General features: G+C 41.5%; 1 protein-coding gene across 1 annotated transcript in view; it reads right to left on the bottom strand.

The window, feature by feature from the left end:
* The window catches only part of MAN2B1 (mannosidase alpha class 2B member 1), a 271,321-nt gene that overhangs the window by 235,664 nt on the left and 20,120 nt on the right, over positions 1-15,537 (bottom strand). The window contains exons 6-11 of the mRNA XM_069230399.1: positions 13,168-13,313; positions 12,260-12,376; positions 11,859-11,941; positions 9,958-10,078; positions 9,567-9,645; positions 8,759-8,868 (exon numbers count right to left, since the gene is read on the bottom strand). Of these exons, the coding sequence (XP_069086500.1) occupies positions 8,759-8,868; positions 9,567-9,645; positions 9,958-10,078; positions 11,859-11,941; positions 12,260-12,376; positions 13,168-13,313 (656 nt within the window). The remainder of the gene's footprint in view (positions 1-8,758; positions 8,869-9,566; positions 9,646-9,957; positions 10,079-11,858; positions 11,942-12,259; positions 12,377-13,167; positions 13,314-15,537) is intronic.

Raw genomic sequence — 15,537 nt, 5'->3', positions numbered from 1 at the left:
AGGAAAGATCTCAAAACCAGCGTGTCCACAATCTTCCCAACATATCTGCCTGTATCCCTTCCCTAAACTGCCTTACCTCACTAGGATGCTTTGTTTTTGGACTCTTATTGTCATCCCATCACTTTGTGAATGAACCTGCATGTCTCTACACTTCTATAGCACTTGGCAACCCGCTATATTTAATAATGTATTTCCTTTTTAAAAATGTCTGCATAGGCATTAAAAAAAACTATTTAAAAAAAAAACGTCCTCTATAGGTGATGTGCATAAAAAATATTATATATATATATATATATATATATATATATATATATATATATATATATATATATATATATATATATATATATATATATACATACACACATACATACATACACTAAAGTCTGGCCTATCATTAAAAAATAACCCATCAAATTATGTAATTACACAGAAGCGAACAAAGATCTGCCCACCAGCACTGGCACTGAAGTGTTTTACTTTTAGGTAGACATGTACAAGCAAAGTGACGTCAGTCACACCAAAGAGAGCCAACAGCTGAAGCGAACTGACCCATTTCACCACCTTGTGTGTTTTGGTGGAAGGAAGCCAAATGTGAATGATATTTGGAAATAAAAAATAAATAAAAAAACACGTTATGAGAAGAGCAGATGGAAACCCATATATAGTTATTTTTTATAGTTTTTTTTTTTTTAAACAACTTGAGGCTGACTGGACAACTAAACAAAATAGTAGCTCAAAAATACATTATAAAAGAAAACTCCAGTCTTGATATGATCACCTTCCAATGACTAGCCAAGCCCTTATGAGAGAGACTAATACTTGGACAGACAAGAAATCCGACTACTTTCTCAACCAGTGAGAAACACCCTATCCAGATTAAACTCCAGCACATAGGAAACAGGGGAGTCAGTAGACAGTCTCACCTCACCACTGTCCACAGGGGTGCACATAAAAAAAAAAAAAAAAAAAAAAAAAAGGACCTGTGCCCAACTACAGAATATCCCGTCACATCCGTCAGACTTGTAACTACTTGGAAAAGGGGCAGAAGGCACCCTCATGAAGACCAGGATGTACCTGGGTTGCATCCCTGGCATCACAACCCAATTAGGTCTCAAGGTCCATTCAAACAGGGGTACTCTTCATTGGGCTTGCACAAGTGTATTGACTGGGATTGTGTAAATAATTTGATGGGTTATTTTTCAACCATTTATAATAAATCAATTCTGTTTGACAAAGGCTCAAATGGGCATCTGCCGCAGCCAAGTCTCTCTAGTGACACGCAGTGAATAGAACAATTGAAGGAACACTGCAAGGGAGTCTCCATCTCTTTGGCCAAAGGCTGCGTTCAAGCAAAAGCACAGGCATCCAACCAAAACCTGTCCTATTGTTTTGAGCGCAACAGAGTTCATACAGGAAGTACACAAAAGGGCTGGCTGCCTTCTACATGCTGCAGAGCTTTTGGCAACAGTAGCGTGGGAGGAAAAGAAAAGAAAGGAGAGGGGAAGATTAGCGAGTCAGTCCTTAAATGGCTATAGCTGCCTGTATGAATCCACGAATGACAAATTACTAGTGTGGTTGTTTTAATCCTTCAGCCGCTTTATTAATATGCATTGGAGTGGGAAGGCACATCCCAGTACACCTTGTATTTTATTATTTTTTGGATTCGGGCATGTGTTGAACAAGGTATCACCTTCACCACAACCTCTACTGCCCAGGTGCAGGCCCTACCTTTCACTGTCAATCACTTCCTTACTTCTCAGGTGTATCAATATTATAGAGGGAGAGGGGGAGGAGAAAGTCCCAAACAGAACTCAAATTGTACAAGGTAGCAGTTATATGCCAACCAACAACCAGGTTTATTTTTAGGTCATCCCTGCAAACACTGCATTAACCAGAAACAAACAAGCTATATAATGTTGCAATAAATATAAAGCAAGTCCGCAGGAGAATTTCCATTCACATAGAAAAGATACTAAACAAAAAGCTGCAAATCCAGCAGGGGAATGATAAAAGTGTCTTGCTCACAGTGAATTCACCTAAAACAGAGTCCCTATAGTTCCTTAGCACAAGATTAGTCTTGCACACAATGTCCCCCCACGCAGCACTGTGGACCATGGATGTAGAGTCAGAGGTTAGATGCCAGACTTGAGTTATGGTCCACTGTGGCAAAACTGCCTTACCATCAAAGGTACTCTGTAATGAACTGCAGTTGCATTATGTTGTAATTGCATTTCTATAGTGCTTCATATCCTGATTAAGTGTGGAAGTGCATTTGAAAGAGTGAAAAAAGAGAGAGCGAAAGAAAGAGACAAAAAGAGAGAAAGAAAAAAGAGAGAAAAGAGAGAAAGAAAAAAGAGAGAAAAGAAAGAGTGAAAAAAGAGAGAAAGAAAGAGAAAAAGAGCGAAAGAAAAAAAGAAAAAAGAGAGAAAGAAAGAGAGACAAAGAAAGAGAGGAAGAAAGAGAGACAAAAAGAAAGAAAATGAGAGAAAAGGGAGAAAAAAAAGAGAGAAAAAGAAAGAGAAAAGGAAGAAAATGAGAAAGAAAATAAGAAAAAAAAAGACAGAAAGACAGAAAGAGGGAGAGAGAGAAAAAAAGAAAGGAGAGAAATCACGTGACAAACCTAGCTAAACTCGGTTTTATAACACTGTCTTGTTGTAACCTGAAGTGAAAATGTGAGAAAGACTGCCTTACATGCGAGCGTCATTATCAAGTATGCAACTGCAGTGTACTATATGTGGAGGTGTTTTGGCAGCATGTATATATGCCAGAAACTGCTCATACCATACAGCTGTACATACGTATGGTCGTAGGAGAACAGTGGAAGAAAAGATGTGGATGAATACACAGATAACTATCACCTTTGGAGTGTACTGCTTCAAGCAGTTACACCCATAGTAAGCGCTCATACGAGCAGGGTGCTATTATTGGAAGTACATTCCCTGCAGTATATTCCATGGATACCACAAAGGGGTACCCATAGGCGCAGGCCTTTGGCACCTAGCTAAGGTATATGCTCAGTCAGGAGACGGAGCCAGTAACCTACAATAATTAACTTGTTTAACCTTTGTAATGTCTAAAATGCTTTCAATTATTAAGCAAGTGGCCACTCTGCGACATAGCAGTACACAAAATTATACAACCAGGCACTGATGCAGTCCGATTTTCTGCTTCCTGGGCACCCTTTGGGTGCAAGATTAAAAGTTTGCTGGTTTTAGATTGACCTACAGGGTAAACAATGAGTGCAGTACAAGAGGTTGAGATGCAGGACAGAATGGGTATTCTATAAACAAGGCATAGTATATGGCAGAGCAGTTCACCAGGATCAGCAGAAGCCAAGAGCATGAATATATTGAAAAAGCCATGTATTATGTCCAAGGGGTCCACCCAGGAGTGGTAGAGGAGTGAATATTTGGAAAGGCCATTGTGCAACCAACTATTAAATATGCTTAAAGGAGCCCACCCAGAAGCAGTCAAGCAGTGATCTATAAGTATCAGCACTGTAGAGCCAGCCATTTTGTGTGCATGAGGAGCCCACGCAGAAGCAGGAGAAGAGCAACCATTATAAAGCCACCAACAGTGTATACCAGAGAACTCCACCAGATGCGATAGAAGAGTAGTCAGTAATGGACATCATACAACCTGCATGCTGTATTATTCGAAGTGTACACCTAGGCGCATGAGAGACGCAACATATAGGGATAACAGCCATCATGTTGTCTGCGTAAAGAGTCCACCTAGGAGCAGAAAAGAGCAACCCCCACAGAACATGCATTATATAACACACCATAGTATGTGCCCTAAAGGGTCAGCTGAAACCTGGACAAATATAGCTAACTATCGCATTCCTCCCAAAAGTGGTAAAGGAACAACCAACAGCAAAGAGCAGAATACAACTAATTGTGGGATATGTATGATAATTCCACTAAGGAGCAGGTTGGTGGCACTTGTAGAAGCAGGTAATACTATGGCAGACATGAAGGAGATACTCACCTGTGAAACAAAGATAGGTTAGGAAAATTAAAGGGAGTAACGGGGCCATTGTGGGAAGTGATATGAAGAGCACATGGCAGATTTAGATCCTAATAAAGCCGTAACAGAACCAACACGACAAGAAGACATCTATAACCTCAATTATTAACTGGACACCATAGGAGAGAGACTAGGAGCCACAGGCTGGATGAAACTGAGTATCTACCTAGATGTGCCTATAAGGGACAGTGTCGAGTGGACCTAGTTACATGACGCTTCTCGTATTTACTAGAAGAGAGTTTCAAAGTTTTGCTGCTTGCACTGGGAAGGTGGTTCCATTGTTTTTTCTTATAAACAAGGGCATTTAGAAGTTGTCACACTGCAGAGTTTTTGATTCTTTGTAGTTTTACTTAAGAGATAGCAGGGCGCCCTTGTAGAATCTATTTGCCCAGTCAGGACTTGACAGGATGAGAGATTGTAGTTTGGAGCCTCTGCAAGAATACAAAGTGCAGGAACATTGCAATGCGCGCATTATGTTGAAGGTGCTTTCTGGTAAATGTTTAACTGGAGTGACAGGATACGCTTGAGTCAAATTATCCTTCCAAGGCTTCTAAATTTCTGTGGCCAGATTTGTTTTAAATTGGTAGTTTTTCCAATGACTGCATGTCAGAACATCTGTTTTGCATGAGTTAGGCTTGAGGAAAGTCACCAATATTCCCCTGGTCCCCAACCAAGGCAATGTTCTAGTCCTGAGCGGTCATGTTTCCTGCATTTCCCAATTAAGAGGATGCTCTGCATGTCGTTGGTATAATTGTAGCATATCAAGTTAATGGATTTGATAAGAACTGGGATTTGCTGAGTCAGGCCGTGAAGAGAAGTGAAGCAATGGCTCACCCAGATGTGTGCCTGCCTTGATGCTGAAAGGTGGAAAAGCAAATGGAGCAGAAAGATAATGCTGAGTCAGTCATAGACGTAGGACACAATCATGTCAAATATGCTTTCATTGATGCCAGGTTTCAGTAGGGTCTCTAGGGGGTGACTAATGGTGGACTGGGTCAAATGCTGCAGATGGCAGCAGTGTATCAACTCCATTCTTTCCACTGTGCCAAGGTTAGGTTCCACTCACAAATCAAAACCTTGTTGTAGGTTCTCCTTAATGCCTGGGTTGGACACCCTTATTTTAGCATCAGGCCCATAGCCTGTACATTTTACATACAGACATTGTATTCACTTCATATTTTTAGTACAGCCAGCCTTTAGTTAATTGCTTTTATATTTTAATCAGCTGCTTCCTTCTAAGAAGACATATTTGCTCACGCTGCACATTTTATCAACTCTGTACACATTTCACTTTGTGTCCTTTTCAAGACTGTCATGTTCAGTTCATGATATTCTTACTCGTATTGGCACCTCAGGAGTTTGGAAGTCAGTCTCCAATACCTAGACCCATTAGTACGTCGGGCCTGTTTCAAGAACACTGCAGGATTTATTATATAAACACCACATAGGATTAAAGGGGGCAAAAGGCATTCCAGTCATGGCCATCCTGTGACGCACACCATTCCATTGACAGCATTGCGGATCCTGTCGCTGACTCTTTTGCTACCCAAGTGGACTGGCATCCAAACAACAGGCAGACCCTAGCCAACCTCTTCAGGTATGGCTACGGGGTCTCTTCCTTAGATCAGGACAGGCAGAAGTGTTACCACTGCTATGCTCTTAGATTTTAGACATAGGATGTAGGTGGGAATCTTTAGGTTTCTAGGATCATACAAATATGGTGGGGTTATTTTCTTCACACAGGTTGTGATGATCACTGTTTTAGGTTTCACCTGCCTAACTTTCACAGCCCATGCTTTTTAGAATAGGATATAATTGCTTCAATAAATGCATTGAAATCCATTTTGCATCTCTTGTTTTGCCTAGGCATGTGAGAGTCTGAGTAACTGAGTGAAATGGGTATGGTCCGTTCACCACGACTTCCATGAGGTGTCAAATTGTCAAGTTTAGGTTGCCACAAATCACCATTCCTTTCTAAGGATTGGGTGAGGCATTGTAATCTAGCCAGTAATCAGGCCAACAACTTCCAAGGTGGTATGGGACTGACTCAGTCACCCACACTCTGTGGTGCTGACACCCTAAAACATACAGTCTTGTTACCAAAATTGGAACCACAACAATCAGGTTTGTTATGAGTGGTTTTGTTCATCACTTACTAATTTACTTACTAATAAAAGAGTATAGATTATTCTGCCTGATGAATGATCTAGTACACAGGATATCTTTAAGACAAATAAGAGGTCTCGGGATTGGGAATGATTGACGATTGTCATAGTTGGGGTTGTGACCTTCATAAAACGTTTGTGGTGAACTTGGTGTCCCATGGTGGCCTTGTGTTTCCAATAGCCCTGAGAAGATTAATTACTGGGGAGGCGTAGAGTTGCTTGAAGGAAGTATTGGATGTCTGTTACCTTGTGTAGGCCTTCGTCTTGATCTCAGAGCGTTTGAGAGAGAAGTGCAACATTTTTGCTTTGGCCACACAATGGTCTGAAATTGATTTCAATACTGAGACTGAAGAGTCATTGGGGTGCACACCCGGTTGAAGAACGGTCACGATGTTATGGACATCCTTGGTAGGTTATCTGGCACAGGAGAAGTAATTTATGGTGGAGGATTGGCAGATCTCATTTAGCTGCTGGTGACAGTTTGTTGTGCTCATTACGGATTTCTTTGGCTGGAGAGCACCGATTTCTCATTTTATGTTCTTTATCCCTTCACTGATCCAAGGGTCTTCTGTTCGTACATAAGGTGCCATTAAAATTTGGCGAGGGAGGAGTTAATTCAAGACTTGACAGTCAACTGTAAAACTGGCTAACTTCTGTTATTTGTTCAGGTGGTGAGATCGCAGGGAGTAGGGCTCGGAGAGACCATACTGGTTCCACTTTTTGAAGTCATTATTATAGTTGTTTTACTGTGGTAGGAAGGGAGACAAAATGGTAATCACTTCAGAAAATTAGGGACCTAAAAAGACCAGGACAGGGTGCAGATAGTGTCCAAGTTATGGACGGCTGCTTGTGCAGGACCAGTGACAAGCTGAGAAAAGGTTTGTTGTAACGGCTCCTGGTGAAAGCAGAAAAAGTTGTTCAAACCAGATGCTTAGGGCACAGAGGATGCAGAGGTTGGACAGTTTAAAGAAATGTCAAAGAGCGCTAAAAGAAAGGCTTGTGTGAAAGCTCTGTTTATCGGTAGTGGTCTGTGCACACCAGAAGGCTGGTGTGAGTAAGCAGCTGACTAACGGAGATCCCCAGTCTGTCAAGATGACCTCCTTAATTGGTGGAAGTTTGGAATGAGTCTTTAGGAATGAAAGCAAATTTCCCTTCTAACTTTCTGGTGATTTCCTGGTACCATTTCAGATCAGTGGCAAATGAATCATTTTAATAGTTAATAGTGATGAATCCTCTTCAAGCCATGTTTCAGTAACAAAGGCTAGGTCTGATTTAGACAGCAGATCGGATCAAAGATGTTCCATTGTATCCTGCTCATTAATAAGCCTTGACAGGCACTTAAAGGTTGGGGGAGTGTGGGGGAGGGGGTGGGGGGGGAGGTGAGGAAGAAGTGTTAGTGGTGGGAGTGAGTGGTAGGGGCGAAGAATGAGGAGTAGGCTCTTCATTCTGATTGAACCGGACAATAGGTACTTGAGAAGGCTTGGAGTGCAGATGAAGCCCCAGTGTGCAAGAATAAAGGAAAGGGATTAGCTGCTGTAGAAGGCATGTGGTATCAAGGATAAGGGGATGGAAGTATGGTTTATGGAGGCAGGATTTGAGAAGAGCAGGGTACAACAAGAGGAGAGGAGGTACAATTTTCTGTGCTTTCTACAATGGGGATGACAAGGAAAAGTGGTAGAGTAGGGGGCTGAAGAGCCCAAAAGGAGACATTAGATATTATGTATTGTGATGTTAATGGAAGGCGGAGTGCAAAAGGATAAACTGAACAGGCGGGGAAAGCAGAGGTAGCACAGGAAGGGATGTTGGTATAGTGGGGCAATCAGATGAGACTTCGAGTTTATGCTACAGAACGGTCTATAGAAGTGTGTATTTCAATGTGGTTGGTCTGCAAACAGATAGATCTTTAAGACGAGCTCACTAAAAAATTTTTTTTTTAAAAAAAGAAAGTAGAAAACCAATTAAAGACAAAGTTCTCATGAAAGATAATCACAAGAGTTCCTCTTGCCTTGCCTCTACAATACATGGAAACTGAAATAGAAGGTTCCAACAACCCAATCTTCATGGAATTTTGGTTAGGTTGTCAAACATTTGCTTTTTTTTTTGTTTTGTTTTTTTAATTTTCTCTTGTCTGTATTCCTCTTTATCTAACCCCACTGCCTCAGCAAACTCCATGCTCACTCTACAAAAAAAAGATAAACTGGTACTTTTGAGGAAGATTTTTAGAATGCAACAGTCTGAAATCCTGGAGCTCTAATGCTCCTTAATCAAGAGCATAAATAAACCAGTTGAAATTCAGACAGTGGGTCACGAGGATGCTCTACAGCCAGTCCTTTATGGTAGTGGACACTTCCAGTAAGCCGTGAGGTTATTGCCTTTGGATTCCATTATCAATTATTTTCAGCCTGTACCTTTGTCTTAATGGCGAACCAATGCCTTTCACCCAGTTTGCAGGTAGCACGCAACTAAACCAGACGCCGTAGCTCGAGGTGCGGATAACCAGTATAGCATCATTCAGGAGCAAAGTCACTTATAGGACATCAGCAGATTATAGGAAGATGTACCTTGCAGAAGTCTCGTCCCAGTGCCAGGCGCTTTGCGTAGTCGTCCGTGACATGCTGCTGTGCAGTCCCTGAAACAGCATCATGGTGCTGTGCCACACCCATTGCCCTTTCTACCAAGAAAAACATATATTTTTAATTAAATCTGATAATAAGATTGACACATGGGTGTGCCTGAGTAAGAAAGAAAAACCATAGTAACACAGGATCAAGACCACATTGTATGATTGTGTTCATTCTGCCATGGGCATAAAGAAATGGAAAATGAACACCCTCCCCCTTGCGAGAGGCTTTCCGCATGAATTTGATGTAAAATAGTGCTACATACTGTGTAGAATGAACCAATTCTGGTACTCTGCATTTACAGAAGGGTACACAGAGGTCCTGAAACTTTGGAAGGATGTGGCATAGGCATATCACTTCCATTCTTCTAAAAAAATGTGGTATTGTCAGGTCTATAAAACATTTTTTTTTTTTTTTAAAACACACACACACCACTGATACATTTACTCAGTACAAGAATTGTTTCAAATAGGACTATTACTAATTAGTAACATGGAAAAATACAAAATAATTTCATTTTGGGTGGAGCATATTTGATTAAATGACCCTTAAAGCTAATCAGCATAGATAATAACTCTTCCGTGACAGCGGAAGTGTGGAAATAAAAAGGCAGAAAGGGACTTGGGAAAGTTTATTCCTAATTCTTTCATTGGTCATGTCAGCCAACAAAACATAGTGGCAAGTCACATGCACTGCAGGATTTACAGACGAATAGGAAACAGAGCAAGTCAATATAAAGCAAGCGTACTCAGGACAGAACTGTCTCCCCATCCGTATGGTCCGCCTCTTGCCTCTGCTCCTCCCAGCACCTCTAGTTGGTTACACACCTGAGGAAAGGAAAATAGATATGAAGGCAGCACCCTGTTCTTCAAATTCAAATACTGTCATAGCCATACACAATCTGTTCAAAGCCATGCAGAAATCACTTGCCTACGAGGATTATGACATGTTGTACGCAAAAGGAAATTAATGTGCAAGGCATTATAAACCAAGCAGCACACAACTTAACCCTACGGAATGAATTATATTTTTATGTATGGCTTCATACCACAATTCTGTCAATACAGGGTGGAACCAGGACATTACTGAACATTGCATACACAGGATTCCCTGAAATACACTTTCATCAGCCATCTCACCTGGAGGAAGTTATTGGTCAGTCGTTCATAGCGCTTGAAGGCTGGTCGGCTCGTGAAGTAGCCAGTCCAGAACTGGTGTGGTCCGTCAGCATAGGGAAAAAAGTCATCCGTTTTTACAGACCTGCATAGATAAAAGAACAAGATGAAAGATGTAGGTTGTCCATGAGAGTTAAAAAAAAAAAAAATGTGTACTGGTGTGGGTGGAGGAAGAAGTGGAATATTAAGCTAGAAGTGCAATAAGGTGTATTTTCTAAGTCTCAACCTCACCAAACTCTGGCTCCTCTGCTGGCCCAGAACTAGTAACAAATGGCAAGTTCAGTTTCTTAATGACAGGTGTCTGAAATGGACACATGTCTCTGTTGTAGGAATTGGTAGCAGAGACAATACAGTGATGAGCATGCTGGTGTTCATTTGTTAACTGCAGGAAGAGGTTGATGAACAAACAACTTGTAGAGACAGTACAGCAAAAAATTAATTCCTCTGCCATAAGTGGGACATGGGTGCAGAAGGCATTATCGCCATCTAGGCCAAAAAAAAAAAAACCATCACAGACTAGGAAAATGTGTAGCGTGCAACAGAGGAAAGACCAATTCATTGCAGAAATATCCACTACCAAGTGGTGCGAGGGGTCTGGCCAGCAGACACCAAATCAACCGCAGTATGTCATTAATAGCTTGCACTGACACATGAAGAGTGCTCAATATTTAGAGTGGGCTGAGGATCTGCGTAAAATCCAGACAAATGATTTACAAAAGCATATGACCGGGTACAGTCCTCTGCATTCAGGGTAAACACTTGGATCTTGCCATGAATGAGAACACGGTTTGGAACTTAAACTACAATACATTTTGATGCACATACTATGCAGAGGGCCACAAGAAACAGGTGCCCCAATCTACACAATGAATGGAAAATAAATTGTCCACAATGGGGCAGATGCAAGGGTAGTGACAGAGCAGCGGCACAAAAACAGGGGTCACGACAGTGGAGAGATCCCATATGATACATGCAAAACTCGGAGCTGAACAGAGCTGAATTAAAAGGTTTACAGTATGGCCAGAACAGAACTGTAAAAACAAGTGCAGGGTGGTAGTTATAAATCTGCTGAAAATCAAGAGGGCAAGGAGAGCGCACCAAATAAACATAATATCTAAGGAGAGAGGCTACGTAATCTAGGGGAGCTGGACTGCAGACCGGGACCTTTCATTAACATGGCATCTACCAGACAGAGATGGTGCTATGCAATTAGGAGGCAGAAGGATTTGTATCTCTAGGTGCACCAACAAGGCTACAGTGGGTTCTGCTTCATCCCCCCTCGAATTGGCAAAAGCCCAGTTTCTAAAACTATCAAGGAAAAAATTAGGTACAATCCATGGCTCTACTTGAGAAACCCTTGATTTCACAGTTTTCAGTTCCATGATAAGGGAATAAGTGTTTCCTCAATCCCAAGAAGCAGTCAGTCATGGTGACTTGGGGTTGCTTTTGGAAGAGTTAAAAGATGAGTCTTTCTAGGCTGGTCATTCTCGTTTCTTCCTCTATCTCCTCTGAAGGAAATGAGGCTGGAGTGAAAGAAGGAGTGAAGCATTGCTCCCAGAGATTTAGCACTAGAGAATGGTGGGATGCCAACTTCTGGACTGGAATGTATTAAGTGCACTGTAGCATCGAAATTATAGGGTGTAACAGATCGCCTAAGCCCCAAAGTCGATTTTTGGACTAAGTGTCTCATGATGTGCTTTGATTTAAGGAACATTTTTTAAAAGCAAGACCGGTACAAACAAGAACATCAGCAGTCCTTTGTAGCAGAAAAACAGGAAGAGCACAGAGGGTGCCAACACTTTCAACTGCCCATCATAATTCAACCCTTACGCCCCGTCACTCTCTCCAGACTCCTCTTTCCTTACCATGTGAGGTTGGTCTTGTGCAGCTCCCAGAGATAGCAGCTGGGAGTAGAGTACAATATGTTGACTTTACTTCCATTGTTTTGCTGGAAAATATAAATAATATTTCACTCAGAAGTAGGCCCTGTCCATCAGCAAATGGGAAAAACATTCAAAGTCCAAAGCAAGAAGAACAGGACAATGCAGTAGAGAACTGCAAAAAAGTATGGGTAAAACAGGAGAATGGAAATACAGTAGGTATTCATCAATGGATCAGTGTCTTTACTATGTATAAAGAGAAAACACCCATGGCAGACAGATGCAACCAGAGGTAGGAAAGAGATAGACATTAATAACCACTAAGATAGCTCTTCTTTTGACACTTAACACCGCGCACTGCTCTAGCAATGCACACCGCTCTTTACCTGGGCATTGACATATTTGATGAGCCGGTCCAGGTTGCTGTACCACAGGTTAGCGTTTTCATACTGGAAGTCTGAGCCCATGGTCATGATTATATGATTTGTGCGATAGTGCTGTGCCTGTGAATAGTAAGGAAAAACAAATTCTGAGGACAGTGGTATTTTTTGTTTGTGATCTATGACTTTCATAGAAACGAAAGACAATGATGAGATCCACAGACTCGTCAGCAACAGGTCCCACAGATCACAACTCAAATGAACATAAGAGGCGGTGCTTGCTGGAGTTGAAATCAGCATAGTCCACTGAACACAAGCGGAGTTTGCTTTTAACCTCAACTGGAGCAGTAATTTATAATTGAGGGCAGCTGTTTAAAACATTATTTCCTCGAAGTCAAAGTACATTTTAGCAGTAAAAGGTTTTTTGGTTAACTTCACTAAATGTATGTTTTCAAAATAAAAAAGCTCTTTACTTTGGAGATGCCTAAAGTGATTCATTAAAACATTGATCTTAAATTGCACTGACTGCAACTGCTGGACCTTTGTTTTATTGCATCTTTTCACAATGCTGATTTCTGCCCTTTTATACACTTGAGCTGCTTAAGTTAGCCTTTCCTTTCCCATCCACTAAAGTAATAGTTAGCAATCCTTTATTCTACCTTTACCAGCAGCTATACATCACATTGCGACATTATCAGTATATGTTGCATAGATATAAACTGGTAATACTTCATGACATGGTTCAAAGACAAGACAGCTGGTTACACCACGTACCCTTAAACATAGGTTTACTGTTCAAGATCACTACTTTTGAAAGTTAGCCCATTCACCTTTTTTATTTGTAAGAGATTTATTTAACACTTAAATCTGGCCTTGCCCACTGCTCCTATGTTTCGCCTCCTCCTTGAGCTCACCTGTTCAGATGCAACCTTCATGAAATAGGACACCACGGTATCCACGTTGTAATCCTCAAGATCTTCCACATCCATAATAGGTTGATCGGAGCAAAGCTGGTCCCAACACAGCAACGGAGGGGGGCCATAGCCATTTGGCAAAACACCTAATAGGGTGCAGGCAAAGGAATAATAAACTAACTGGAAGGATACATTTATGAGTTTGGGAAAACACACACGTTTAACATCTATTATCGACTTCAGCCAATACATCACAAAAAAAAAAAAAAAAGACGATTTCAGTTTTATAAGAGTTTCTTTTTTGGTCTCACTTACTAGACAATGCCAGCTGTCTGTTGGTGAAAAGACCGGTTGTCAGCTTAAAAAGGGCTTCCATCCCACCCACTGATTGATAGATTATCACTGGTTAGTTTTGTAATCACTTTCACCTGCATGCATTTTATTTATCAGTTTGTGTGGACTTTACTTCCTCTTCTTCTGTTTGTCCCTCCCCCTGAGCGTGGACGCATTACTTGCATTCTTCCACTGCTCACTTTAGAAGTATTACTTTTTATTTTGGTTAGGCACTTCACACGAGTGCGTGTGTTTTCCAGCTGGCTCTCTAGTACTGCTCTTTCCCCTTCTGCCATGCTTCATGTTGCGCTCTCACCCATGTGCTCCTGTTCATCACCCTGTGATGTACTTGTCCTCGTGTGCCTCTCTCCCCATGTTGATTTCTCACCTCTGTGCTCCCTCAATTTAACAGCTCCACATTTCTCTCCAGCCAGTGTGCTTCTTTTACCCAAATCGCTACTTAATGTTCCTCTTTCTCACCCGTGTTGCTTCCACCTCCCCAAAATGCGGTCCATATTTGTACTGTTTTCTTCCACACTAGTGCGGTCCATGGTGCTTCCCTCACCTGCACTTTCTATTGCTTCCTTTCACTCCAGTGTGACCTTCGTGCATCCACCCCATTTAAAAAAAAAAAATAATAATAATAATAATAGATAAGTAAAGGCACATGCATTTATGCTGCACCCGGGATGCTGCACAGCACTGCTAAAACCAATGGTAAATCTAATCGGTCCCAAAGTCGAGACCTATTGGCTTTGCCAGTGCTTGTTTAAAACCCGTTTTGCCCGTTTCGTTCCTTAACAGCTGTATTCAGACGTTGGAGACAGATGGGTACAATAAGATACTTATGCTTTCACGTGGCGGCATTACTCCCCTGCGCTTTACAAATATACAATATTCCAAAAATAATTTTCAGAGGATGGCAGTTTAACATGGAGCCCATTCCGGAGTTAACAATCATTACCATTTTCAGTTTCTCCATTGTCCCCAGAAAATTGGAGTAGCGGTTTCTGCACGGCCCTCGTTATTCACACAGACAGTCATTTCTGTGTAACGTGAGACTTGCCATATTTCACGTTTTGAAAATTGCCATGCTTTTCTGCCTTGGTCTCTATGGACGAACCAGTTTCACATTCTCCCTAGAAAATGAACGTGTCACCATGGCCTTCAGTGCTATTTGGTCATGACAGTTCAATTTCGCCCTAATTATGCATGAAAGCTTCTACATTAACCACATAAAATTGTTTTGCGCTCTACATTCCCTATTAATGCACTCATTGGTACGTCAGTTTCTGTAATTCATCCAGAATATTCCCATGCCAAATTTAACATGGCCTTGCCAATTTCACATTACACTATTTGGCAATGCGGAGCTGACTAACCTTAGTGCGGGGTGTGAAGGAGATAATCGATGTGACCAACGCAGTGGAAACAGAGAACCTGTGGGCTAATGAATATCACCATGTCCCCTCACCTTTCTGTGGGCGCACACCACCACCACCCCCCCCACCCCCCACTCCTACGGGAGGTCAGAGCACAGCTGCGACTCTGAAGAAAGGGGAAACGGGTACCTCACCCCAATCCTCATGCTGGGCTGTAATAAACACTGGGGGGGGAAAGATGTTTAGAAAATAGACCAGAAAGAGAACGCTTTCAGGGAATATTAGGGTCCAATTACTTTCCGATCTCAACAATAAGTGTGTGTGTATATATATATATATATATATATATATATACATACACACACATACACACACACACACACACGTTACGAAAGTAGGAAATTATTATACCCTAAGCTACTGAAGCATATATGGATCCTGGTAACCAAGATAATAACAACCAGAAAAAGTAAATATGGTTATTCATTTAAAAAATAAATAAAAAAAGTCCTATCCTGCTTCTGTCTCAGGTGTAACAAGCTGCCCACAGACCTTGATGCTGCCCACGTGAATAGGCCTCTGGCTTACCTGCAGGGTTGCCCTTGTCTGGGCACAGCTCTCAGACGTGTAGAAAGCCATCATTTCTCACTAGTTG

This window comes from Pleurodeles waltl, chromosome 4_2, assembly GCF_031143425.1.
Source record: "Pleurodeles waltl isolate 20211129_DDA chromosome 4_2, aPleWal1.hap1.20221129, whole genome shotgun sequence".
Classification (NCBI taxonomy): Eukaryota; Metazoa; Chordata; class Amphibia; order Caudata; family Salamandridae; genus Pleurodeles; species Pleurodeles waltl.
Note: the sequence above shows the minus strand (reverse complement) of the source record. Positions and strands in the feature narration are given on the sequence as shown.